At 46.8% G+C, this 26568-nt stretch overlaps 1 protein-coding gene across 1 annotated transcript; it reads right to left on the reverse strand.

Annotated features, from left to right (window-relative positions):
* Positions 1-1752: 1752 nt before the first annotated feature.
* On the reverse strand, positions 1753-24754 carry mrc2 (mannose receptor, C-type 2). The gene is made up of 29 exons (XM_076753134.1): positions 24465-24754; positions 18844-19251; positions 17217-17390; positions 16873-17037; positions 16072-16185; positions 15643-15786; positions 15357-15548; positions 14646-14800; positions 14378-14482; positions 11704-11819; positions 11471-11619; positions 9763-9983; positions 9033-9175; positions 8854-8950; positions 8626-8755; positions 8370-8402; positions 8073-8239; positions 7673-7841; positions 7381-7523; positions 7142-7250; positions 6820-6986; positions 6624-6732; positions 6270-6508; positions 5993-6155; positions 5700-5849; positions 5296-5409; positions 4599-4778; positions 4385-4408; positions 1753-4286 (listed from the first exon to the last, which is right to left on the reverse strand). The coding sequence occupies exons 1-29, from the start codon at positions 24589-24591 to the stop codon at positions 4066-4068; spliced, it is 4428 nt and encodes a 1475-aa protein (XP_076609249.1). The 5' UTR covers positions 24592-24754; the 3' UTR covers positions 1753-4065.
* Positions 24755-26568: the final 1814 nt, after the last annotated feature.

The raw sequence follows: 26568 nt of genomic DNA on the forward strand, positions 1-26568 counted from the left end.
GAGAACAACGCAAGAGCAGGATCTGAACACCAGACCTTCAAATTAAGAGGACATTGATCAGGCATGAGCTGAGCCATTTGAAGAGTTTCATTCTCCTTTCTCTCCTGCGCGGTGGGTTAATGAATCGTGAACGGTTTTACTCAAGTAGAGGCAGGAGGAATGACGCGATATTGTTCTGTTACTCGCAGAGCAGAGACCTCTGCAGACGCTGCCTGTCTTTAAACTCTGAAACCCCAGACAGGTGCACTCAGGATGCCTCAGGCAAGATGGCTGCTGCTCCAGCTACGGCTGCTGTGCACGTGCAGAGAGAGACGCCCACAGACCACCGTGAGATCCACCTCATGATCCGACCCTTGTCACCTCACACTTGTGCATTACCCACATGTGCTCTCAGTGAGCATCAATGCATCTTCGAATGTGCAAATAAGGAAAAAAAAGCCAAAAGCTTCTGCTAGTAAAGAATTCTAATGAACTCAAGTCATTAAAATGAAAAGTAGGCGGCAGAACGGCTGCAAAGAAACATCAAGGTGGAGAGTTCAGATCTGCTCTGATGAAAGGTGATGGAGATGGGCAATACTGTAACACACACACACACACACACACACACACACACATACAGTATCAAACTGTATATAACACTTTGAATTTCCTTCAGTTGTTGCCAGGGAAACATTTCAATTAAATGAGTTTCTCAGCCATTGTTGTACTTTGGAGGGCAGCTGAAATATTCAGGTTAGCGAGCTTCACGATAAATATTGAGGACAACAAAGTTACAACGCAGGCAAGGATAAATACGACACGACGAGTATTTAGAGCTCAGGTAGCAGCTATGGCGTGCAAATGAGGTGAAAGGTAGAGGCGTTAAACACGGCGAGAGCTGAGTCTGAAATCCAACAGAAAGCTGTGTTGTTTAAAGAGTGAGCAAAAGTTCCTGAAGGATAGTTTCCACACACCAGAGACGCATTAAGAACGACAGGCGACGGGGCTGCGAAACTTAAAAACAACTGCTGGAGTACATAACCCCTGGATGCTTTCAACCGAGCGCCTGCGGCTTGCAGTTGGATGAGTTGTGACATCCATCCTAAGTGAGATGGATTACAGAGAGCCAGTTTGATCTGAATAATGAGCAATTTACTGGTTCGGGTGTGACGCTGCAGAGGTGCAGGTCTCTGGCACGAAGAGGCCACAGGCTCCCATTACACCAGGTGCTGGCTTTGAAGCATCCACTCGTCTCCGTGTTGGTCTACCTGTTTGAACATACTCCAGCTGGGGGATAGAGGGGGTGGAGAGTGGCTTGCAGCTGCTGCTCTTACTCTTGCTAACAACCCCAGCAGCATGTTATCCGGCGAAATCGCACATTATATGCATAAAACTGTATACGTAATTGAAGTCACAAAGCAACAGAAATCCTGCAGTTGAACACGACAGGGAACTGGTAGTTGTGGGCTAGTGGTGTGCCTCTGGAGACATGATGCAACAGAAAACACACTGTGACCTGGGCAGTGAGAGACAAACGGTCAAGTAGACTCAAACGTTGAAATGAAGGTAAGGTGTGCCCTCTTGTGGAAGAACATCAACATCGCAGCTCACAGTTTCCGCATCAGTTCCTTCATTAATTTCCCAGCTCAGCGGCTTTTAAGCTCACAGCAGGGAAAAACCTTCCGAAAGGTCGCAAACGAGCAGACGTTAGAGCATAAACAGGTGACAATTTCACATGACAACTCGCAATAAAAATAACCGTGAAAGCAGAAGCTCTGAGAACATAGACTTTATTCATTTCATATAAAAATGACACAAAAACTTTCAAAAAAAAAAGTTGAACAGGTGCTTCAGGTAATCTTCACAGGGACAAGAGCCAGCATGCATCGCTAACGCGACCCAGCGAGGGTCGTCGCACCTTCACATCATCGCCTCAGTCAGTTCACATCTACTGCATATAAAGACAAACCTGTACAGTGAACCACCAGCAGAGGCCGGGGTAAGCCTGGGACAGACCACTGCACCCTTCACACTCCTCCTCCCCTGCCCTCCTCTCTTCCTACATCCCCGACTCCTCCTCACGCCTCCCCCCTTTCCCCCCTTTTCCCCTTCGTCTAGTTTTTCTTTTTTCAGTCTTCTTTCTGACCCTTCATGTCCCTGAGCCCTCCTTCTCTGATTGGTTCCAGACGTGCCACTGAGCTCTTCTTGCCGACTCAACATTCCACAGCTGGAGACTGCACACACACACTCTCTCTCTCTCTCTCTCTCTCTCTCTCACACACACACACACACACACACACACATGCAGACACTTCAACTCACTCCCTCTCCTCCCCCCTTCCCCCTCTATCTTAGTCCAACTCACGGAGCTGCTGTTTTTTTTTTTTCACAGCAGCTCAGTAAAACACCAAAAGCCTCAGACTGAAAAGGCTCCAAAGCATTCCTCCGAGCAAGAAGACAGAAATGCACTCAGAGGCAAGAGCTGAGGGCAAAAGAAAAATGCTCGAGGAGGCGAAAGAGCTCTGAAAAATGCGGTCATTACGCGGCGCAAACGTGAAATCTTGTAAATGAACAGAAAGAGGTCCCATCGTGTAGTGAATTCACTTTTAAGACATTCTTTGGCTCACATATATACAACGGTGTCATTCACATGAGGGATGTTTTTCTTTGTGGGGCAATGAGAGGTTCAAGTCTTGGCAATTATCCCATAAAAGTAGGAAAGTTTCCAAACATCTTTACCAGCTGTATTTAAGTCAAAACGCGTAGTGAAACCTGCATCATTTAAAGTCAAATATCCGAGCGAGAAAATGATACAAAAAATACAGAAAAGTGAACTGCGGCCCATAAACACGATGAGTCAGACAAATATCAAATTGCAAACCCCTTTTTTCTTGGTGCACACAAAGAGAATTAGGCTACCGTACTTTAAAATTGCTGAAACAGCTCCAGATGGTGGCACGAAGAGCCAAAATAAACAAAAGTGTGGAATCACAGAGCAGCAACCGACTAAAAGGCAATGACTAATATTGAATTAGTACAAGATAATAGCAGAAAGTGCCTAAATGTACACAGGGCCGTGGACGCTGAAAGTCTGATCATTTGATGACAACCTTCAGTCCTGCAGTACCAAAAAGACAATGTGGTCCGTTTAAAGACCAGCGTTCAATACCGAGTTCTCTGCAGAACTCAGTATTAGTAATGTGCACAGTTCTAGTGTACTGCCCTCAGACGGTTTGAGGTCACCACTAATAATGGTCCCTGTCACCTTCCACACATTCACATTTGGGCTTCCTCCTCCTCTGCCTCCCTGACAGCTGGTGCTGACGTGTCAGATCAGAGAGGAGGAGAGAGGCAGGCTCACAAAAAAACCACACATGCATCATCAGTAACAGTTCTCTACAGCTGCACAGATGACGACAAATCAACGGGAAGGACACGAACACGAGGAAACGACGGAAACACACCGAGTTCAGGTAAATACTGTCATGGCAAAAAAAAAAAAAAAGAAATAAAACTTGCAATTAAAACATTTGGTCCTGAAGAAGACGGTGAGGACAGAGACAAATGGTTTCAGTTAAGAGCTGATCTGTGGCTGCGATGGTACTTTTTTTTTTTTTTTTGGTTTCTTTCAATCAAAATGGGAACAAGAAAGGAAATATACACCAGGCAAAAATTTACTCTGGCACCAAGGAAGACAGCGAGGAGTCATTTCATAAAACCGACTTTATGTTGAACTCTTCCAGCTGCGATAAAACTAAACTCCCAGTAGATCCATTTATGGCCTTCATGAAGCTTTTGGGGAAAAGCTGAACGTACGGAAGGATCTGATTCGTCTGCAGAGAAACTGCTTGAACTGCTAAGTCTTGGCAAAAGAGGATTGAGAAGGCGGGGATTCAATTGAAAAACTAAACATCTGCTGTGCTCTACACAGCCCTTCAGCACTTTGAAAATCTTTTTTTCTTCTTTTTTTTTTTGGTTTCAAAAATCATAAATGCCACAATGTGTGTCAGAGTCAACGCACTGAAATCAGCCTCTCTTGTGTCAGCTTGGGTCCAGTCCTGGTTTGGCCCGTCCGGAGCGGCTCTGCTACTCTGGCTGCTCGTTCAGCTCCATGTCAGACACCAGGATGTTCTTCTCAGTCTGCTCCGCCAGGCTGGAGTTGGTGCGGCTGTAGCGCGCCCCCTCGTAGGACCCCCGCGAGCCCACAGCTCGCCGGCGGTACAGGTAGATCACGCCGACGATCAGCACCACCAGCACCAGGCCCGTCACAATGACGACAATCAGGGTGGAGAGGTGCTCGCCATCCGCTAGGTGGAGGCAGATGGAAGTCAGGGTTAGTCCGAATAATTCGCTTTTTGATGTGATTGTAAGGGATCAGAATAACGTGGCAGCAGATCACACTTACATGTTACAGCTGAGGTTTCAGTACCTGCAGAAGGAAAAGGGGACAGCTGGTAAAAATTCAGTATTTGGCAGTTGCACTTGATCCTACCTACTGGGTCACTTCTCAGGCTGTTGCTTTTTTCCCTGAGGTTAAATGCAAAACGATTTAATTTGCTCTGATCTGCTGGCTCAGCTTAGACCTGGTCCTGGGCTGAAGCGCTCTTGTGTGTGCTTACTGCGAGGCTGCTTGCAGATGACTCCATGCGTGCGATTTCTGCAGGAGCCCGGCTTCCACAGGCCGCTGTTGCTCTGGATCCAGAAGCAGGAGTTCGGAGACAGGACGGAGAAGGCCACGTCGTGCGCCTCCCAGTTGCTGTAAGTCATTTCCGTGTCCTCGCTCCACACGAGACCTCTACCTGCAGCACACACACACACACACACTCAGAGAGGCTTCAGACACACTCAAGCAGAGCTGCTTGTTTAGTTTTATCTTAAGGAGAGCTAATTTGTTATATCATGCCCTGCCTGACATCTCTGTTCAGTCAGAGGTTTCCAATATTGGATTCCGTTCACTCCATTAGCTTAGCAAGCACATTATTTCACTCAAATTATCAAATTGCACTGACAGATAATAATGCATGTTTAAATAAATTAACTTTCCCGAGATAATGCACCTTAATTTTTCATGAGAGAAAGTGTCTTAATCAGGTTTCCTCGACTTAATGAAATGCTTCATAACGACTCTCAAAAAGAATTCATAATCAATTAAAAACAAAACTTGTTAAATTAGGAAACTTAGCAAGCAGAGCAAGATAATTTGACTAATAGCAGCCTAAACTTAATAAGCCTGGAGTTTAAAAATCTGAAGGTTAAGAAGTCTGCTGCTGCACAGAGAGATGGAAGAAGAGACTGTCTGAAGCGACGTTACTGGACCTCTCACGCTGATGCCCAGCCAAGCTCCATGTGCCTGTTCTGCCCTGCTCTGGATGTGTTCCCATACAAATCCGTTCTCTGTCTCATCCAAGATAGAGAGAAGCTCCGCTCCCACTAGAAGAGAGAGAAAAATGACAGAAATACACAGAGATTGAACAAGAGAGACACGGGAATTGATCATGGAGGGAGATTCCACGTCGGTGCAGCCGGCTCAGTGAATGACACGTCTAAATTTAGCCGTATTGATGCATTTTGTCAATTATGTTTGCAGAGGGGAAGGTCAGAGCAGTTGCATTTAATTGGCTTTCAATTCAGCATCATGAGCTGCTCAGTATGGGCAGCACAGCAGGCGGCTGAGCAGAATGGTGGAGGGGTGTGAGGACGCTTCTGAAGCTCTTGCCTACTTTTTTTACAGGACACGCGAGCGTCCTGCTGCAGTTTCAGGCTTTGCAGGTTGAAGGCGTAACAGTGGTTTCTGAAAGGCACCCACGCCCAATCTCCCAGAGAGTGGGGGCAATGGCCGGGGTAGATCCATTGGTGAGTCACAGGCTCGTCTGGAAAAGGAGGAAAACAATGCCAATTAATTTTAATTTACAGTTACCGAATGCTGATTAATTACTGCGAAATAACAGGTGAGACGGTGATTTGTTTGTGCATTTGTGCCACATTACACACACACACACACACACACACACACCACTGATTTGACAGATAGCAGCCTCCAGTTTAGCATCACAGGGAGTCATAGTCCACTGCCCGGTAGTGGTCATGTGACCGCATCCAGCCATCTGAACAGGCTCCCCGTCTTTCCAGTTTGAATATGAAACTTCTTCTTCACCCAGCCAGGTGAAGCTCCGCCCCTGAGGATGAAAAAAAAAAAGTTGCATTTCACTGCAGTTTCCACCAGTTTGGCTGAACTGGTGCGACTGTATTCATGAGTTATAATGTGATAGACTGTGAGTTCATGGGCTCACTCCGTAGTTGTAGAGAGAGATCCAGGCGGGCCGGCGCAGGCTGTTGATCAGCAGCGTGAGGTAAGCCTGCTGGTAGGGATTCTTCACCGTGGCCAGGGTCCCATTCAAAGATTCACAGAGGTGCAGAGCGCCCGTCCAGTCCAGACGCTTCTCCACCACCCGGTACGTCACTCCACCCAGCTCCACGGGCTTTGACAGGGAGGCGGGGATAAGAGCCGGGGCCGGAGGGAGACCCGAATCTGAAGGAACGACAAAATTGCGCAAGGTGACTTGAGTCGACACACTTCTGCTGATGATGCAGATATTTTCTGCACTTTTAAAGCACATTGTTGTGATTATTATTCAATGTCACACCTTGTTGCCTTTGACAGATGAAGCCGTTATTTTCCATCTCACAGGCCCGGGAAGCCCACATGCCGGCGTTCTTCTGTGGGTTCCCATGAATCATCACCACACAGTTTCCCTGAGAGGCGACAGTGAAATGCTCAGAACAGGAACACATCCAGGACAAAAACCATGACGTGTGTGCCGATGGGTGTGTTGTGAGTACCGGGGTCTTGTTGTGGTGGGGTCCGCTGTTGTCGAGCGGCTCCCCGGGAGCCCAGTTTGTGTAGCTGAGCAGGCCAGCCTTGGCCCACTGGAAATGACCTTTAGAGTCCGAGGTCAGACCCACCCAAAGGTTAACACTGGCATTGTAAAGCAGGGTGGTGACAAAGGCTGTGAGGGGGAGAATCGATTGGAGAGTTAAATAAGGAGAATACAGGTGATAACTCATTCATCGACATTCAAGTAGAGAGGTAAGTTCATTAACTTCAATCAATCGCCACCTCCTTGATTCTAACTTTATGGCGGCCGTGTCCCGCTGTAATTACCTTGTTCCAAATGATTGGACACCACTGCCAGCACACCTCCTTGAGTTTCACATTTCAGCTTGGCAGCAGACCACGTGACCCGGTACGTCTGATCAAAGACTCTGAAACACTGCAGAAACACCAGCTGTCATTGCTCAGGGTAAAGAAAAAAAGATTGTGGTAAACTTACTTGATGCCTTCTAGACATCCTGCGTCCTTCACTTGCATAATGCTGAACTCCCGGTGTGTTGTGGCTCTACCTTGTGCTGATAGGAGGACCATCCGTCAGGACAGCCTGCGGGTGGGTGGGGGGTTGACGGAGTTGGAGGAATGGTGCCCGTGACATTTACTCTCTTACAGATGTAGGGCAGGTCAGAGTGGCACTTCTGATCGGCCCAATCCGCTGTCGGGGGGGGCGGAAAACACAAGCTCGTGTGTGTGCATTTGATTTAGCCTCTCTCTCTCTCTCTCTCTCTCTCTCTCTCTCTCTCTCTCTCTCTCTCTCTCTCTCTCTCTCTCTCTCTCTCTCTCTCTCTCTCTGGCTGTTCTTACCTTTGCTGGCAGACAAATAAACACATTTGCGGTCACGGCTCAGTGGGTGTGGCCTCCCAAGAGCCCAGGACACGTAATTGAGCACAGAGTGGTCAGACCAGCGGAGACGGCCGTCATTTTCGTAGGTGTGAAGCCCCAGCCACCAGTTGTCACCCTCCACCTTCGCCATCTGAAGGCGAGAGAGAAACTGTGAGAAGGCGTGTCGCGGCCACAGTCGGAGACTTTTAATCATGCAGGGCTTTCCTGCAGAATTCAGACACCGCAATTACACAGGTTTGTACTTGTTAGGTATCTGTGACGGCTTTGCCCTCATAAAGCTAGACTGTCTGATAAAGTGTGAGCAGTTGAATGCATATTTTGATTAAATATAAAAACGATAAAGTGATAAAGCGAGCAGTGCCTTGCGTAAAGTGTTGGCCAGGAAAGCTTCTTCCTCAGCCGAGTGGACGGAGGCTAGGGAGGAATCAAACCAGGAGCAAATCCTCTGGGCCTGGTCCCAAGTGGTTCGGTGGTCGAAAAACTTATACTCGGCCTCCTGGAAGCCAATCCACTCCGGTGAACTGGTGCCTGACAGATGAGGGAAGAGAGAGGAAGGAGTGACAGTCATGAGACAGAATAGGGAGGTTTTGAAATAAGGCCCCAAGGAAGTAATTTCAGGACGCTGAGAGAAGTTCAAAGCTAAGAAAATATGACTGACCTTCAGAGACTTCTGGTTCCTTCTCAACACTACCTAAAAACACACACACACACACACATACAAGGGAAAAGTGTATTCATGACATACAAAATGTCAGAAGCCCAAAAGGCAATGAATAACAAGGGAAGGAATCTGGAGACATTCAAATCAGAGAGCGATGCCCTGACATTAGGAGCCGGAGGTGGAAAAAGGATTCCTACAGGAACGGAAAATGTGCGACATGAAATAGAAAAGAGAAGGGCCGGTGCTGCCGTACCTCTGGGGATCTTGCAGATCCAGTCTAACTCGGAGTCACAGTGCATGGCCAACCAGGTCATAGTGCCCAAGTCCGCCGCAGCGCACTGTCGGATGTTGTAGTAGTAGCGGCCGAAGTTCTGGTACGTGAACTGAGACACAAGCAAAGAGGCAACAGATTGCGTTTCAAGCATTTTTCTGCACAGGCAACAGTTGGCACACAGCTCGGATGCATCATGTCATTACTCACAGCGAGTCCGTCGCTCCACTTCCAGCTGCCGTTGTCCATGGGGTTCCTGCGGTTCAGTCCGATCCAAAACCAGTGCTGCTCGTGGTCCTCTGACTCCCTGTGGGCCACATCATCATCGTCACCGTCAGCACTATCATCACATCACATCACATGTCACCCGGTCAGAGCTGCACACCCACCCAAAGGCCTCGTGGAGGACCTGCAGAACGAAGTGCTCCTCCTCAGGGCTGCCGACGCTCAGCAGGTTGGCTCCGTGTCTCCGGCAGAACAGGTGAGCCTGCAGCCAGCTCAGCTTCTGCTCCAGCTGGGAGGAATGAAACACCTGCACACAGGTGATAAAGGTGTGATTACAGTTCAATTAAAAACACATTACCGGTGTCAAATGAGTGTCAGTAGTACTGCAGGTACTATTGGGAAATATCACTCACACTAAATACTTGGTGCAGTCTTCTTAGTTCTTGTTAGAAACTACACAAATTTCATTTATAATTTTGCTGATTCTACATTACGGATGCATTGTAAATATGTCGCTTTTTGTTCAGTTAAAGGTATTGTTTTGGTATTGGCACCGAAACTCACTTATCATACTGTCAATACACATTTAAATACTGTAAAATTAATAGATAGAATTAATATATGTCCACTATATGAGCTTTCAGAAATGCCAAACTGTCATCCTTCTAAAAAGTGATCATGTGAACATCTGCAAGGGCACATACACAGTCACACACTCAGATGCCTCGGCACTGAAATGAGAGAAAAGTTAATTAAATTTTCAAATGTTAGCCAAAGTCATTTTAGTCCAAGACTGAATGACTCAGTAAATGAAAACCGGGGTGTGACTGACATGAGGAGACACTTCCAGCAGAGCTCAGACGGCGTGAAGGCAGTGAAACCGCCGGGACGAACCTTGTAACAGTAGCGCAGGTTGCTGTTGCTCTTCCAGCCGCTGGGACACGAGCCGCTGAGGCTCGGGGTGGGCTGAGGGGCCGGGGGCTCGGGGCTCAGAGACGTGTCCTGGTTCTGGCGGCAGATGAATTTCGCCTTTGATGACGCGCACTCCCTCACCTCCCACAGACCTGTTGCGAAGCCTGTCGCCATGGAAACGCAGCCGCCGCCGTGGACGGTGACTGAAATAGATGCAGGGTGAAACGTAGGTGAGTGCAGGGAGAGAGAGAGAGAGAGAGAGAGAGAGAGAGAGAGACGCTACACTGATGAAACGAGTGGAAACAGAGGGATGACGTGGGGAAAAATAATGCGTGGAAAATGTGATTATACATGTCTTATGAGACGGTTATGAGTGTTGAATCCTGCATTAAACTTTTCTCAAAGCAAGGACAACATCTCCTGTAATCCCCCCGTCTGGGCTCTCTTTCTCTAATCTCCCTTAAGGAGCTTCCTTATGGATCATACGCTGGCCTATATGCGGTGGCACTGTTCTATTTCATCATACTGAAATCTAAAAAACATTATAAATCACATGAAATGCTGCATGCAGGAGCTTCAAAGCCTTTCAACCTGCTTATATGATCTGTTTTGTTTTCATATATGAATGTATGCACAGCATTAAACAGGTCTGTGTCGTGCTCCCTTTGCTTTCCGCCTACAGATGAAGTTCAACAGTGTCAGAAAAGTCCTTTAACCAGCCAAACCTCATAAGGCGACAAACTGCAGCTTCAGTCTGTGGAGAGGTCAGACAGTTCCTATCTTTGGACTCTAAAGCCACAGGACTCCAACACGCCTGTTTTTTTGTGTCTGCAGGTCTGATTTAGAAGCTCTAAAGCGGAGATGAATCTGACTTTTACAAGGAGAATTCTGCCGTTTGCTTTGGTGTGAAATGATGCAAACGCAGTTTAAAATCTGATTTTGATGCATTGAATTTAAATCGGAGCGCAGTCCTGGCGGCTGGTTTGGCTGATGCTGGTAATGGCCGTAGCCTGTCCGCTAATCAAAGCTACTTTACAGCCACATCAGGATGCAGTTCTGAATGTGAAGAATAAAAAGTTTCCTCTTTGTAGATTAGATTCAAAGTTGACTCAGGTCGAGAACAGACTTTATGTGTTCGGCTGTTGAAACTCTCCAGCTATTGATTAGATGCACATTGGATGATCCCCTCAGGGAAGTGAACTCAACACAGCAAGAAGTAAATCAATCTGCAACTATTTTGAAAACTGATTAATCATTTCAGCCATCTTTCAAACTAAATCCTCAGTAATTCTGTGTTTCCGGCTTCTCAGATTTGAAGATTTGCTGCTTTTCTTTCTTTCATATCTTCATAAATTGAACTGAACATTTGTTTATACAAAACATAAACAACTTCTACAGGTTGTTAGAGGATAAAGAAGGAACTTGTTTTTTACATTAATATGTACAGAATGTAGCAAAAACATGCAAGTATGCATCATGAGGTGTTTACAGGTAAAATAAATCTACCTGGAATTAATGCATCGTTTAGTGCCATGAAATCTGATTTCCCTTGAACATCACATCATCCTGATTTACTTGAATCTCTGCTGCCACGAGCATGATTACAGTCTCTTTTTGACCAGAAAGATATGATCCGAGGTGATCCAGAAATCAGTCACACACTCAGTCAAACATGACGCATGCGACCCACCTGGCTGGTCTCGGTTCCAGTTGGTGTAGGACACTTCATCCCCACTGAGCCAGTGGAAAGAGTCGGGGCTGCCCTGGTCGTTGAGGCCGATCCAGAAGGAATCGTCAGAGCGACCGAACACCAGGCTGTTGGCGAAGGCCTGCTCGAACCTTCATGGATTTAAAGGGACTTTTAGAAAACGACAAAACACGCTGTGATGTCTTCACGTGTGTCTCAGAATATGTGTGTGTTACCTATTGGTGATGGTGACGAGGGCGGCTCCGTGGTCCTCACAGGACTTCCTGGCCTCGTCAAAGGTTTGCAGATCTTCTCCAACCCAGTAACAAGCTGGACTGTGCCACTTCCAGCCCTGAGAGGACGGGAGAGGAGAGGAAAGAGATCCCATCCAATCGTTTCAAATCTGAATCTGGACGTGCATTAAAATCCACAGAGTCAATCAGCCGTGCAGATTTATGCGTAATGTCAGTGTTGGTGCGTTGTGCGGGGAAGGATAGCGCAATATTTCAAGCGTCAGAAAAGCATTTTAGCATTCAAAACAGAAGTGACTCCACTTATAGCAGTCAACTGTATCCCAAATGCAGAATAAAAAGAACAAGTCTCGGCACGCAGAAATAACTTTTCCCTGGCCTCAATCCCTCCTGCCAGCTCATGTACTGTAGTCGTGGACGTGTACAGACGCAGAGTGCAGCCAACACGCAGAAGGTCAAAAGAGGTGACATTTTGCATGAGATTGATAGTGAGAGACAGTTTGTATACAGCTCTGTGTGAATAAGCTCAACCTCAGGCTTTTTGCACAACCACGTTTGGCATCTAGACAAAAGCCTCAAAGATTATAACTGCCAGAGAGGTTTGATCTGCTCAAACTCACGTCTCCTCGGCACTCTTTCCTGTCCTCCTTCTCCCTGTCTTATACAACATGTTCCCGAAAACACGTAACGCTAACGAGGCGTACTTCAGAATCAACTCATATGAAGCAATATCCTGAAACACTGCACATGATTTCACCCATTACGCATCACGGCTTTTTAATCTCCCCTGTAAATTACACAGACGCTGAACATTATGTTCAACCACGTGTCCTTGATTTTTTTAAAAAAGCAGTGTACTGCATTTTTTGTAGGTGGAAAAAATCCCAGTAATTTGACTTTTTTTATGCAAAACACTGAAAAAACAAAGGACAGATTTTTTTGCAGCTCTAAGCAGCAAAACAGTAATGTCTTTCTTATGTAAAGTATTATAATTTTAATTACTTTTAACTCTGTTTTTGGTCTCTACCATCTTCTGATGGAAATTTATTGCTCTTTAGCTGCTAAATGAGTTCACCAGCTACTCGCTGACCGTGTCTCTGTGGTCTGTTTGGTGCACGGTGCGTTTTTAGAGCTGTTTCGCTGAAAACAGCAGCTATGAGAGCAGCGACAGTGAACCGAAACAGTTAACAGCAAATAATGAGCTGAAACTTGTCCTGAAGCTCAGTAAAGCCGAGGGGAGCTGCAGATTCAGGTGATGGCTCTTTGTCACATGGTTTCACATTCTCATTTAATACTTTGTTATTGTAAAAATATCAATTATCATCTCAGTGAGGGAGATCGTTTGATTTTGCCGTTGTGCCTCCAGGAACTATAAATTATTAATCGCAAAAACAATTAGAGCTCCCGTTTTCAGTTACTGTAGGGGCCCCCTGGTGACTGAGGGGCCTCCAGCAGCTGCTCACTCCCGTCTGACTTTCTCATCTCTTTGTTTATTCACACATGAGATTAAATACTAGCGTAACCAGTGACTGCTCCAGCCATAAAGTAAAATGACGGCATCAGAGCAACGAGCGGTCCATGCCTCGCTGTGAGTAATGGGCCCCGCGCCGGATGGGCTCATGGTTTGGAGATCATGTGGCGAAATGCTGCTGAAGCGGTCAGCAGGCTTTCTGTCATTGTTGTTTCACATGTTGCCCGAAGTGAGCTCATCTGCTCGAGACGAAAACCGCACCACCGCGGGGCCCCGCGGCGTGTGCCATGCCAAATGACCCCCGACACATTACCACCCGTGCTGGCTGGGCCCCCCGGGGAGAGGGGTAACGATTCACTGCACCAAACAAATAGTCCGGCCACAGAAAGATCTTTGTCGAAGGTAGCAGCTGAGGAACAGCGCGGCCCTCAACTTCGGATCGTTTACATCATCAATCAACGCTCGGCAGAAATATAACATAGCTGACGGGCGAAGACACACAAACACACACTTTCGTTTCTCGTCACACATTGGTCAGGTAGGAACACGTCAGGTATGAGGAGCCTAAAGTCGCAAAATCTATCCTCCAGAAGGTGTTTAATTCAGCATGTGGGTACGGGGGGGGGGGGGCATTTCTGCTGTTTTCAACTGTATACACTTGGTGAATAAAGATACAAACAGCATGTCCCACTTTCCATGCCTTTTTTTTTTCTTATCTATTTTGCGTTTTGTTTTGGTTTTTTTGGGCCAATGGAAAAGTACAGTATGTGTTAAGTCAAGGGAAGAGAGTGTGTGTGTGTGTGTGTGTGTGTGTGTGTGTCGAGGCTTTAGTTTGGTAAACTTCCCAGTCTTAACAGAGTGATTTATATTACAGTTACAGACTGGGGGCGGACTGGTGGATTAGTGGAAGGGTGAGAGGTGGAGGGGAGCTCTGGGAAAAGGGGTCAAAGGTGAAGGAAGGGCTGAAATCTTTAGAATGATAATCATGCTCCAAGCAGCCGGAATAAAAGCACCGAAACGCTGCAGGAGATCTGAATATGGAGCAAAACTGCGAGATATAGGAGAGACAACAAACAAAAAGTTCACATCCAGCACAGAACCGGAAAAAAAGTCACAAACTGTAAATGTCAAGAGGAAAATCAAAATGTGTAGCGCTGAATACAGAGAGAGGGAGAAAAGGAGTAATACTTGTTTGCAGTCTTGGTGCTGCGGCTTCCCATCACTCTTTGTTCCCAGTTTCTTACAGATGGAGGGCAGAGTCAGATTACAGGGGCTGTCGTCCCAGCGGCCCTCCTGCACACGCAAGCGAGACACAAACACAGAGCGAGAACACAGCTGTTCAGTATATACAAGCGGAGGAGACTCGGTGACAGCGAGAGGCCATTTCTGTGAGGCGATTAAGGCCCCAGACTTTGGGGGTCAGCACGAGGGTGCGGGGGCGGGGGGGGTCACTCACCGCTCCCCAGATGGAGACGCAATCTTCTTGCGTGTTGCGGAAGTTGTTGGGTTCAAAGGGGTGCCAGTAGGTGAAGATGACGGGCGTGTGGTCGGTCCATTGGAAGTCCATTTGCATATCAGTGTCATGGAGCCCAATCCACAGCTGGTCGACGTCTGACGGAGGACGCAGGCCAGCAGCCGGGTTACCAAGACAATTAGGGAACACAGACGCAGGGTTAAAATAAGATTGCGGCTCCAACTACGACTTTAATATGAAGCTGTCAAACTTTTCCATGAGGTTCAATAAAGACTGGAGCAACTCCATGACCTGAAATTATAATTCCTCTATTCATGTGCTGTTTTTCAGCTCAGGGAAAGAAACCGACGGCCTGGTTTCCACTACATTTGCTCCGGAGAAGTGGGCATAAAATGAAGGAAAACAGCTAGAAAATACCAGTGAAAGGAGTAAATATTTTACCTTTTGTAAAGCTATTTATTTATTTATTCTTTTCAGATTGCAAGCCGAGGGAGGCACGGGGGAAACGTCAGTGCATTTTGCCCCACTGCGCTTAAAATAGACACTGAAGAATAGAATTTAAAAAGCATTCAGATGGATCGGTGTGTGAACTCTTTGTGAACCCACTGCACTTCGACATTAGTTACACCTCCTTTTCTTTCTGCTTCCAGTTCAGAGGAGAAAGCGTAATACGCTAAAAAACAGACAAGTCACCTCTCTTCAGGTTGCGCATGATGAACTCCAGCTCAGGTAGGGTGTGGATGCTGACCAGGTTGGCCTCCATCTTCTGACAGGTTTTCTGTGCCGCATCCCAGTCGCTCTTCTCTGAAGTCAGCTTGTAGCAGCCAGCCTGGAAGGCCTGCCAGCCCACATCACACTCATATTTCTCATCATCTGCCCACGAGTCTGTGGGAGCGGAGCATTAAAACCCATTCAATGGCTGCAACTGCTCTATTTCACTTTGATGGGAATACAATAGTTCCGATGCCTTTCCGCTCACCTGTCGTGAAGGGGTCCAGGGTGGCGTTGGGCCTCTTCTTACACACATACGGCAGAGCGACAGAACAATCGCGGTTTTGCCAACGGCCTGAAGACTCGGTCCTGATCACGGCGCAGTTCTCCTCCTCAGCGTGGTTTGGCTGTTCTGAAGGTTGAGATGAAGAAAAAAAAAAAAGCCTCTTCAGAGCATCTCTAACGCCAAGGTGCCCTTGTTCAAAGCATTTCACCTCCAAATACTCCAGCGGTCAACACTAAAAGGCTGCGGTTGCACAGGAATGCCGCCGTGTGTGTGTGTTTGAGCTCAGAGCAATGTGTTGCTAAAAATGAGCAAGCCGGCTCATTCAGCCTCCTGTGGGAAATGCATGTTTATAAAAAGATCACAGGTACTTCAAGCTTTTAAAAAAGACACAAGAGGTGTTCACAGTCTAACCTGTCTCCCAGTTGAGATATTTGAGCGGAGAAGCGTCGGCCCACTGCCAGCCTCCGTGGATGTCCAGGTCATTGAGGCCGATCCACAGAGCAGCACTGTAACCTGTCAGTAAGCCTGAAACAGCACGACAACACGGCAAAGGCCTGTAATCTGTGTGTGCTCACTGAAAACACAGAATAATGCGCTTCCGCTTAGTCCAGTTAGCCTCGATTTTAACTGTCAGCGCTCGATTGGGTAGATGACAGAGCTGTTATGTAAGAAAAGCACAAGTGTGGCCTGATATCCACACCGGGGTCATGCCCAAAAATCAATGCTCCCGGTTGAGAGAGTGAATGCACAAACAACAATGATGCTGCACAGCTAATTTCACTGCCCTAACTCACCAGAGTCTATTTATATTTGAGGGTTTTTTTAATGTTTGTCACAGCGAAGAGACAAAGGCCTGACAAGAATTCAGAAATCATGGTAATTTGGGCAAATCCTGAAATTCCAAATTATCTTTGATTTTATTTTTGATGTGCAGGGATGAAAATCAGTAGTTAATTGTCTGTTTGCTCAGTGTTGATTTATTTGAGCTTGCTGCAGGTTTTATTGCTGACATGTTGTGTTCAGACAAACTGCTGTTTTCAGTGAACAAGCATTTCATTGATGCACAGTGATAATGTATAATGTCATACATACAGCCAGATTTAATATGGGTTTAGGCTTTTTGAGCTACACTGCTGTGTCACAGAGGCTGGTGTAAATGTCACAGCAGCATGAGTGGATGCCTCTGCACACACGCGTGCACACTGACCGTACCGTTGATGTACGTCTGCTCATGCAGCTTGGTGATGCTCAGCAGGTCTGCCCCCTGCTGCTGGCAACTGATCCGGGCCTCGCTCCATGACAGCGTGGCCTGGAAGTTAAACTGGTAGCAGCTGTCTGTCAGTGGGTCAGTATCCCAGAATGTCTCACAGCCGCTGCCTGACAGTGAGGGAAGGAGATATGGAGTCCGTTAGACCAGGGGAGGAAGCGGGGGGATGTGACCATGCAGTGAACAGTTGGGGAAGAGGAAGTTGTGGTGAGGTTTGCCGAGTTTCTGTCACCAGAATGAGCGGAAAGATTTAAGAACACGGTCCTGAACACGCAGGGCCATAACTCACTCTTGACAGGACAGAAGCCCCAGCGCTCATCCTTGCCGTAGTCGTAGGTGGTGGCACACCAGAGGTGGCCGTCCTCGCGCCCGATACTCGTGCAGTTGTGGAACCACTGGCCATCGTACAGGAAGGGCAGATAGCAGGGGCGGCCGTGAGAGTTCCCCTGGATGGTGTAGATCTCTGGGGAGCAGAGAGGGCAGAGACTTCAAATCCCCCGCATATGGCAGGAGAGACGGCCATGCTTGCGCCGCCTCATGTTGTGGCTGTGAGCTGCGCTGAACCGAAATATCTTATGTGTTTTCTCAGCCACTTGTATCATCAAACACATGGCCCAAACAGAGGATGATGTTACAGTCAAAACAGCAAAGTCAAACAGTGGTCAGCAGAAGGAAGAGCAAATTGGCAGGTTATTAGGCAAACTAAGCAGCTTTTATCATAAACTTGAACTATGAACTCAGAAAAAAGGTTCAAGCTAAATATTCATATTCCAAAGCAGGATCTTTAAGGCATTACATGCAATTTTTCCAGCTAGTTTAACTAAAAGGTTGCTGTTGTCTACATTCCACCGTGGTGGGAAGAAAAGGGCAGCAGAGAGTGAGGGCTGGATCTGCGGTGTTACCAAAACAAGTTAGGCCAACGGAAAGTAGGGCAGACATGTTAAGCGAGGGAGGAAAGATTTCTGACGCTCCCTCCCTGACGTCCCTCTCTGCTCCACCGCCGGCTGGCTGCACTGCAGTCGCTTCTCGGCTGACTAATGTCAGAGGCATTCCTCTCCGGCTGCGCGTCGACTTCACAAAGAAACTCGTGAAGATCGGCACTTGAAAGTTAAAAATGTCAATGCAGCCGATTCACTCGCCACAAAAAAGTGAAAGAGATTTAAGAGAGGAAGGATGAAAAGAAGTGAGGGGAGGTTTTCTGGTCTTCCGTTTATGGCAGATCTGGTTTTAATTGCAGTCAAGCAGAGCCTGTTAACTGCAGACTCGCACTATAGCTTGTCAGTGAACAACAGTGACATTTGATATCGGGAAGAACGGCGCTGACAACGGAAATGAGGCTTAGCTGTGAACCACCGTGGTTAAATTCAATCTGGACTGAAACCTATATATAAATACAAATATACTGGAGTGCAAGGACAACTCTGTGTGTTTACTGGAGTTTACAAACACCAGCAGTGTTTTCCTTGGCTTTCTGACTGGCAGACAGCCACTTGTTCTCGAAGATTCCCTAAAAGCAACATCTCGCTGTATCCGTTTGATCAGATACAGCTGTGGTATTCACATCAGTAAGTCTGCCCCACAGAGGCATCGCAGCACACAGCGATGGAGCAGCTCATCGGGTCACAGCTGGAGAAACGACGGCCTACGCTCCTCGAGAGGGTGCAACATGTGTAATCCCATTTCTGTTTTCCTTTGTTCGAATTTCAATAAAAAATAATCCAGAAAAAATCATTTACAGACTCAATTATCCATGCAGATTAGGTTAAGTGTCTGTGTCTTCTGTCTATTATGTTTCTGAGGATTAATGGTTTTAAAAATGAACGTATTTTAAATGGGATCTGGAAGTGTAATTATTTAGCTCAGGTTTAACACTGACATCAGTCTGAAGAATCATTGCTATTGCTGATGATGCTTACGCTGATATGTTTTCGAGCACGGGTCCTGCACGCCACCATGCAGCCTCCATTTGAGCGTCGAAGGAGAGGAGGTTGAGGAGGAGGAGTTCCAAAGTGAGGGTGAGGGAAGGTAGTTGTTGAGGTTCTCCAACACCTGGCCACAGTTCCAGGTCCAGCGCACTCTGGGGGGCTCGCGGTCGCAGGTGTACACACCCAGAGGAGACCTGTCCCATTTGGAGGTGAGGTTACCAGTGGTCACGCCCAGGCACAGTGAAGAGCCCAGGTTGAACAGGCGACCCCGGGTCACCCACTTCCAACGCTGGTTGGCTGCCTCACAGGAGGCCGACAGGACCAGGGAGTGATCCCGCACCCCCAGGCACCCCTGGGCACCCTCATGGAAGAACGCAAACTCATCCGAGTCCAGCGGCGCTGTGCAGAGAGAGGGACACAACGGCATCGGTCAATAATGCTGATGAAAACAGGACTCCATGTTAGCAGCTAATGTGACAAGAGAACGGGTCAGAGGCCGGATCGATATCTCCATTAATGGATGCAGTGCCGGGTTAGAACGAGCTTGAGCTGAGGCCTCTGATACCCCCGCATTACACACTCCAGTGTTATTAATCCTCTAAACATCCTGTCATAACCCTAAAATCCTGTAAACACATTATGTGACAGCGCTCTCAGCAGGAAGTAATTGCAGAAATGTCATGCAACAAACCCCGAGAAGTGGTTGCACATGTTCGTAATGCAACGTGAGCAATCGCAGTCTGAAGTGTGTCGACGTGCACCAGGTCTCATTCACCCAATTCCCAAAGAATTTGGCCTGGAATTACATCTCCTTCTCTATATTTTGTGGTGTCTATTTCTGTTGGGTTTGACTATGAGAAGAGCAGCAGCTGGTGGTTTTGGGGGGATAAACATATATGGATCTTTAGCGTGAGAAGATGTAGGGTGACTCTCACACGTCTGACTCAAATAACTGAGCGTTTTAACAGGTCAGAATTTGATTACTTTGATGAAACTGTAATGATCCTCAGGGGTGAAACGGGTAGCTGCTTCAAGTCAGCCTTCTCACGGCTGCATGCTGATGCCTTTATTGGCATTACTTCAGTGTGATTGAGCTATGGCTGCCTGCAAGGTGTTACCCACAGAGCTCTGCAGTGTTCTCACACGCACTTAAATCATATGAGGTTATCAAAAATATCATAATGACAAAAGAATTACTCGAAAAAGCGTCGAATTTAATACATTCAGAGCGGCTGCCAGCCTCAGTGAGTGGAATTTCAGGAACAAAACCCAACAACCTTTCTCGAAAAACAAATGTGGTTTTCCTTCATTCCTTTTTTTTTTCTTTTCTATTTTTTCTTTAAGGATTCAGAGATTGGAAGCCATGAAGCCGGGACTGTGAATATAACAGCGTGCGGTTGCGAGTCTGTGTGAAGGAGGGAGAAAGAAAGGCAAAGAAATACAAGTCAGGAGTGTAGGAGTGAGTCTAAATTAAGGTCCTGGTGAAATTACTTTAAAAAAAAAAAATGGATCCCAAAAACATGCATAAACCCTCTTCTCTCAGATCTGAGACTCAGAGGAGAAAAAGTGAGACCCACAGCATTCCTACTCGGCGGGCTCCTGTGAGAGGCCAGGAAGTGGGGTAGCTGGGAAAAGATCACCGGGCATTTGGCTGGAAAACACAGCTCTCCTGTGTGGATACTTGAGGCTGCAACGATCCCTCGTTTCCTACCTCTCAGCTAAAACCCTCCTGCTCTGCTTTAACACAGACGGAGACAATGGAGCCTCATCAAGAGCTCCATAAACATCCCTGTAATCTGGAGAAGATGACCGACACGCCCCGGGTCTCGCACTCGGGCTTGCGGTGGTGTTTCTCAGAAGCAGTGTTAGCTTGTTTGGTCGGCAGCAAACACAGTTGCAGAGCGTGGCGGCAGGCTGGTTCGGCGTTAGTTTGAAAAGGCTCTGCACGGTGCAATCAGCTGTAATCACCACCCTGCTCCTCTTCCAAAGCCACGCATCTTACAGTAACACCCAGCTGTTAGACTTGCTGACTGCCACTCCATTGTTTTAAACATGAAAGATTGAAATCAGAAAGTGTGTTTCCTGACAGGGATGCAAAAACTCTTAAATCTTCCCACAAAAAGAAATGATAAACTCATATCCAAACACTGCTCCAAGTAACACAAAACACCTCAGTTACTTTGGCACGAGACAGTCTTTCCATGAAGCTGTTATTCTAGTCAGTCCCATTAATGCAACATAATCCGGAGCTGGATCAATTGTAAAAGAAACGCCAGCAAAGACCTGCTTCTTCTGGAAAGTCACTGTCTGGCAGATCCATTGAGTCTCGTATTAAAGGGGGAAAAACATCAGTGACTTCTGTCAGCTCTTAACCTGCTGATTATTTTCTTGATGAATTGATTAATCGCTTGGCCTGAACAACATAAGAAAATAGTGAAAAACGTCCAAAATCGCAATTTTCCAAGGCCAATGGGTAAATATTCACATTTGTGAAGATAGGACTGGTGAATTCTTGGATCTTCAGCTTGAAAAAATGAAAGCTTAATCGAGTCAGTCGTAAAAATCATACAGAATATTTCGTGAGGAGAGCTCATATAAAAGCCTCCACGACAGACTCGTCCTCAGCTCTCTGTTGTAATTTAACTTCTCTGCAATTTCAGTGTGACGTCCACCACAACAGACAATAAAATGGCGCTACGCTATAATCTTAGCTCAGGATTTAGTAACACTTGTCAGTGCAAATCAAACCCTTTAGGACACTCAAGGAGCCGGACTTACACAACGCTGAGTTGTTAACCAGGCGAGACACACGTCTATAAATCAGTCTGATGCCATTTTGTCATTTTCACAATGGGAATTGAAGCCATTTATATAAATAGACCACAGCTGCAGTGTTGCCTGTGAGAAGATTTTCACACCAGAACCCAGCCCAGTGAAAACCAGCACTACATCACGTTCTGAATTCACTCCTGTGTGTGAATATAAGCCCACAATGACAATATGAGACGTTCCTGGCGAAAGCTTTTGAAGCAGCAGACAACCTGAAGCTGAAGTTCCAGACAGCGAATTCAAAAAGAAGTTTTAATTCCAGTCTGGAGGGGACACAACTGGATGTTTGATGTGAGAAAACTCCCGGGCAATCAGAGAGAGTGCAGAATTCCAGATTAACTTTAAGCCATTGAGCCCTGTGAACGCTAAGCCACAACAGCTCTCCTGCTGTGATCTCATCCTCTTCTTTGCCCTGTCACCCCTTTTTTTTTTTTTTTTTGCAGCGCTGAAGACAGTTTCCCCGCTGAAGAGAGAGGCTGAAACCCAGGGCCAAGAACAACCGGCAACGCTCGCCAAGAGAGGCAGATATTCCCAGAACCTCCACCTCCTCAGTACGGTCATCTGTTGGACCAGGTTTGAGGACAATACTTTGAAACGTGGGTGAGGAATGAGCAGCAAGTCTCGGCTTGAGACTGTGAGTTCAGCGAACTTCTTCATCTCACACTTTTTGGTGAAGCGTGCGTGTGACTCATTGATGCTGCCGGATAATTAAGACTAAGAGGATTGTTTTTTTCCTCCCCCCCATTCAGTTATTTACTTATAACTAATCTGGACTTTGAGCAAAATTCTCCTGTAACCTTTCTTTATTTTGACAGATGGCCGAGATTAGAAAAACAGGCCTTAACTGGTCAGTGTGATAAAATGGCAACTAACAAACAGACAGGAAATTCCAGCCTGTTGTGTTTGTTTCTTTGGTGTTTTATGGTGGTCTGGCCTCTGAAGCAACCGAAGCTGTGGATAGGCTTTACCTCATCTGAGAGGCACAGGAGGGCAGAGAGAGAGAGGGGCTGCCGAGAGAGAGAGGAGCATGTTTGCATTTTGCAGCCACATTCAGAAACAGAGCTGACAGGAGCCTCTTTGACAGCGCGTATCGAGTTCAGGAACCAAAGCGGGAATGAGCGCACGAAGCTCTTCATCATTCCAACACTTACGCGCTGCATAATGGGATAACGACTTGTCACAGTTTGAGAGATGTCCAACTACGTAAAAAATCATCTTGATAGGTGTTTTGTGTGAGATCAAGCTTGGCACCAGAGAACACCACAGAGCCGGAGCCGTCCCCATCCGTGATAAATGACGAACGTAGTTTGAAACCCCACACCGTGTCAGCGGGAGCTTTCATGCCCAAATAAACTGCTGCCTTGCAGTTCTGCCAGTCATAAATCAGGGAAAATTATCCATCATCTAGCGTACATTATCACAGTGCACGGAGGTTCCTGACAGGCCGAGCTGTTCTTCATCAAAGACATTTTCAGTGTTAAACTCTGGTGGCTGGGAACTGCAAAACAATTCATATAACAAATCCAAAGTGACAACATTTCATAAAGCGAATCAACAGCGCTTATTTTCCCCTCAGATCCCTCTGCAGCTCGTGCATTTGGTCCAAAAGTGACTGACAAGGGATTCCCAACTGTTGGCAACAGGGGAATATGATGGCAGATGGGTGCAAGTCACTTTAAAATTAAGGAACTAAGCCTCGCCAAAAAGAGCGGCAGATTATTGAGGATGTGTGTCTCGCAGAGGAAAGAGTGGGAGCGTAAACCCACATAATCTCAGCATTTTAATCTATCTTCAAGATCAAACATAAAGATAAATGAACGCGTTAAGGAGCAGTATGATGGCACCATGATACCAGAAAATCCCGTGTGGTGACTTTAAACTCTTCTGTGGATTAAATGAAAGTGATCTGAAACCGTGTGGTTACTCATTTTCGTCATGGCTGACCAGAGATGACGGCCTATAGTTTACTCAGATTCACAGTATTTACACTTCAATTACTTGATCATGACAGCACGTTCCTTTCTCTCGAGGCCAAAATCCTTTTCTGAGCCAAAAAAGAGATCCTGCTGCAGTCCACTTCACCGCCTCTATCACCTCGCTGTGCAACAGAAAAGCCACTCAGTACAGTCAAACTGGTAAATTCAGATTTCCTGCTGCAGAAACACTTGAAACAGTAACGATGAGCTCATAATTCATGAATCATAAAACAAAAATGCTGCAAACATCCAGCCTTCAACAGCAAACCGTTCAGGTGGGTCGTGGCATCCCATAACATGTAATGGTGTAGTAGCTGTTCAGGACTGGACTGAGTGTTAATTGCAGCCTGTAACAGGATGTAAAGGTCACATCTGCCCGCAGGGTGCCAAATGAAGCGTTACTCCGCGTCAGCTTTACAACGCAGCCTAAAAAAAAAACCTTCCGCTACAATAACGGCGCAAAAAAAGTCAGAGAAAAGGTGCGACCCTCTGCAGCTTTAAAGAAACTTAACACATAAATAGAAATCACAATAGAGACAGTGAGCCAGCAGCCCCTTCCCTCCTCCCCCCTCGTTTTCCTCCACATCTGGTTCCACTCACAGCTCGGACTTTTGGTTCGTGGCATACCGAAGCACCAAATCCAGAATACACAGAAAACATCTCTCAGAAGCGGCTTTAACGCACATTTTCTGCCTGGAAGTCGCTTTCACAACACCCGCATGCACGATCGCTCACACGTCTGCCCGCTTTTTCGACTTTTACGTGCATGAAATCAAGCGAAAGTTGGGATTTTTTTTTTTTCCTCACCCGTGACGCTTCTCTTCAGTTCCAGACTAAAGATGAATAAATATAAAGTGCATTTGTAAAATAGAAGTTGCCGATTTGTCCATGTTCTCCTGGACTCCTTGTTTCGGTGACGGCCGTTGCCTTGCATGCTCACAACACACGCACACACACACACGCTGCAAGAGAGGAGAAAAAAAAAAAAAAAAAAAAAAGCACCAAACGGGAAAAAAAAGTGAAGCCGGAGCAACAACTGCCCCAGCGCGCGCGCTCCTCCGAGGACGGATGATGCAGATTTGACCGCTAGAGCTCCGTCTGCCTCTCAGTCAGATGAGACTGAAATGAATGGAGCGGCGTCAACAGTATGTGTGTGTGTGTGTGTGTGTGTGTGTGTGTGTGTGTGTGTGTGTGTGTGTGTGTGTGTGTGTGTGTGTGTTTTTATGGTTCCCAACATGAGGTCCGGGGACCTCCAAGAGCCTGATAGAGAGCCCCCAGCAGCAGCAGTCTATGGAGGGCTGGAGCAGCTAAAACAAAATAAGAAATCTGAGGATAAAAAAAATACAAAAGAGAACAAAAATAGATTTTAAACTGCAGTTTTCTTTTCTTTTCTTTTCTGTTGCTGCTGTCATTGTTTCTTTCACAGGTTTGTCTTGTGACCACAGATCACACAGTTCAGTAAGTGACCTCCAGGCTGACATGGCAGAGCTTTAGTCTAACTTTTAAAATCTTCTTATATTCCTGTAATATTTCAGTAGAGTTTTATGCCTTTATGGTAATCTGATTATCATTATTCACCTTTAATGGTTTCCTTTAACAGCCATGTGGAGGCTTGAAGGTTAGCAGTGATCTGATTTAATTTCACTTCAATTGCAAAGACGCATTTTGACAGATAAATAAATAAATAAATAAATTAATTAATTAATAAAATACATACTTGATCCATGGAGCTGACTCCTGTTTCCAGGGATGCCTCTGGGTGGCTCCTGGAAAGGATGCTGCTGAGATCCTATAGGTGGGAAAAGACACCTGGAAGGGGGTAAGTGAGAGAGACGTCTTGCCAGATCTGGACCTTAACTGAGCTTTGCCATCGGACCTTCTAGTCACGGACCGGTCAAACAAACACACTGTTTGAGCAGAGGGAAGTTCATAAGTGACCTGCTACTAGAAAACCTTACACCAAAGATGGAGGGTTGACTTCAGGGCTGTATCACCAGGTCTGAAGCTGTAAACTCATCACCACCTGGTGGTGACTTGGATCAGATGGTTGTTGGGCTCAGGATCTCAAGGAGAGGAGCGTTCAGTCGATCTTCGCAGATAGTTCTGACGACTTCATCGGACTGTGACCTTCAGGATAAACTGGGGTGGTTTGCAGTTGGATATGAGGAGGACAGGATGAGAGTCACCAGCCCAAAGGTGACAGGATAAGGAGGGTCGAGACAGGACAAGGAGCTCTGCCGTCTGGAGAGAGGAGCTGCTGCTGCTGCTGCTGCTGCTGTTCCACGTCAAACAGAGCCAGCTGAGGTAGTTTGGGCATCTGATCAGGATGCCTCCTGGCTGCCTTCCATTGGGAGTTTTCTTGGCACGTCCAACAGGAAGGAGACACCGGGGCAGACTCAAAACATACTGGAGGGTTTATACATGTCATCTCAGTTGGGAATGCCTGTCGATTCCCCAGAAGGAGCCAGAAAACAGCGGAGGAGTCGTCGTTGTTGTTGTTGTTTAGCCTACTGCCACTGCGACCCAGGCCTGGATGAGCAGCAGAAAACGGACGGATGGACGCCACTGCCAGATGCTGATGTACCACATTCCATACACACTTACAGCATGCGTCAAGTGACAGCAGCTCGGCGTCTATATAGATTACATTCAATTCGTGGCCTCTTATGCCAGTATAACATTTTCAACATGCCACCACAGAGCAAGAGGACAAATGAGAACGTGGCTTTTTGTCCCTCACTTCCTGACAGGAGCGTGAGGACAGCAGTCTGGAGTCATGAATGAGAGGCATCATTCATCACGATGCCTTACTGACTGACTGCTGCGCTACAATAACATTTGGATTATTACAGACACATCGCTCACGAGCGTCAGGTCAGCTGATGTCGTTCCTTCAAAGACAGCAGTGACG

This window comes from Chaetodon auriga, chromosome 16 (genome assembly GCF_051107435.1).
Source record: "Chaetodon auriga isolate fChaAug3 chromosome 16, fChaAug3.hap1, whole genome shotgun sequence".
NCBI classification, from domain to species: Eukaryota; Metazoa; Chordata; class Actinopteri; order Chaetodontiformes; family Chaetodontidae; genus Chaetodon; species Chaetodon auriga.

Coding starts and splice junctions, on each gene's coding strand:
- mrc2 (XM_076753134.1), bottom strand. CDS start 24,591: ATGCAAGGCAACGGCCGTCACCGAAACAAGGAGTCCAGGAGAACATGG. Junction 6,733..6,819: donor CCCACCACAACAAGACCCCG/GTACTCACAACA, acceptor GTCGCCTCTCAG/GGAAACTGTGTGGTGATGAT. Junction 6,156..6,269: donor TCTCTCTCTACAACTACGGA/GTGAGCCCATGA, acceptor TTTCATCCTCAG/GGGCGGAGCTTCACCTGGCT.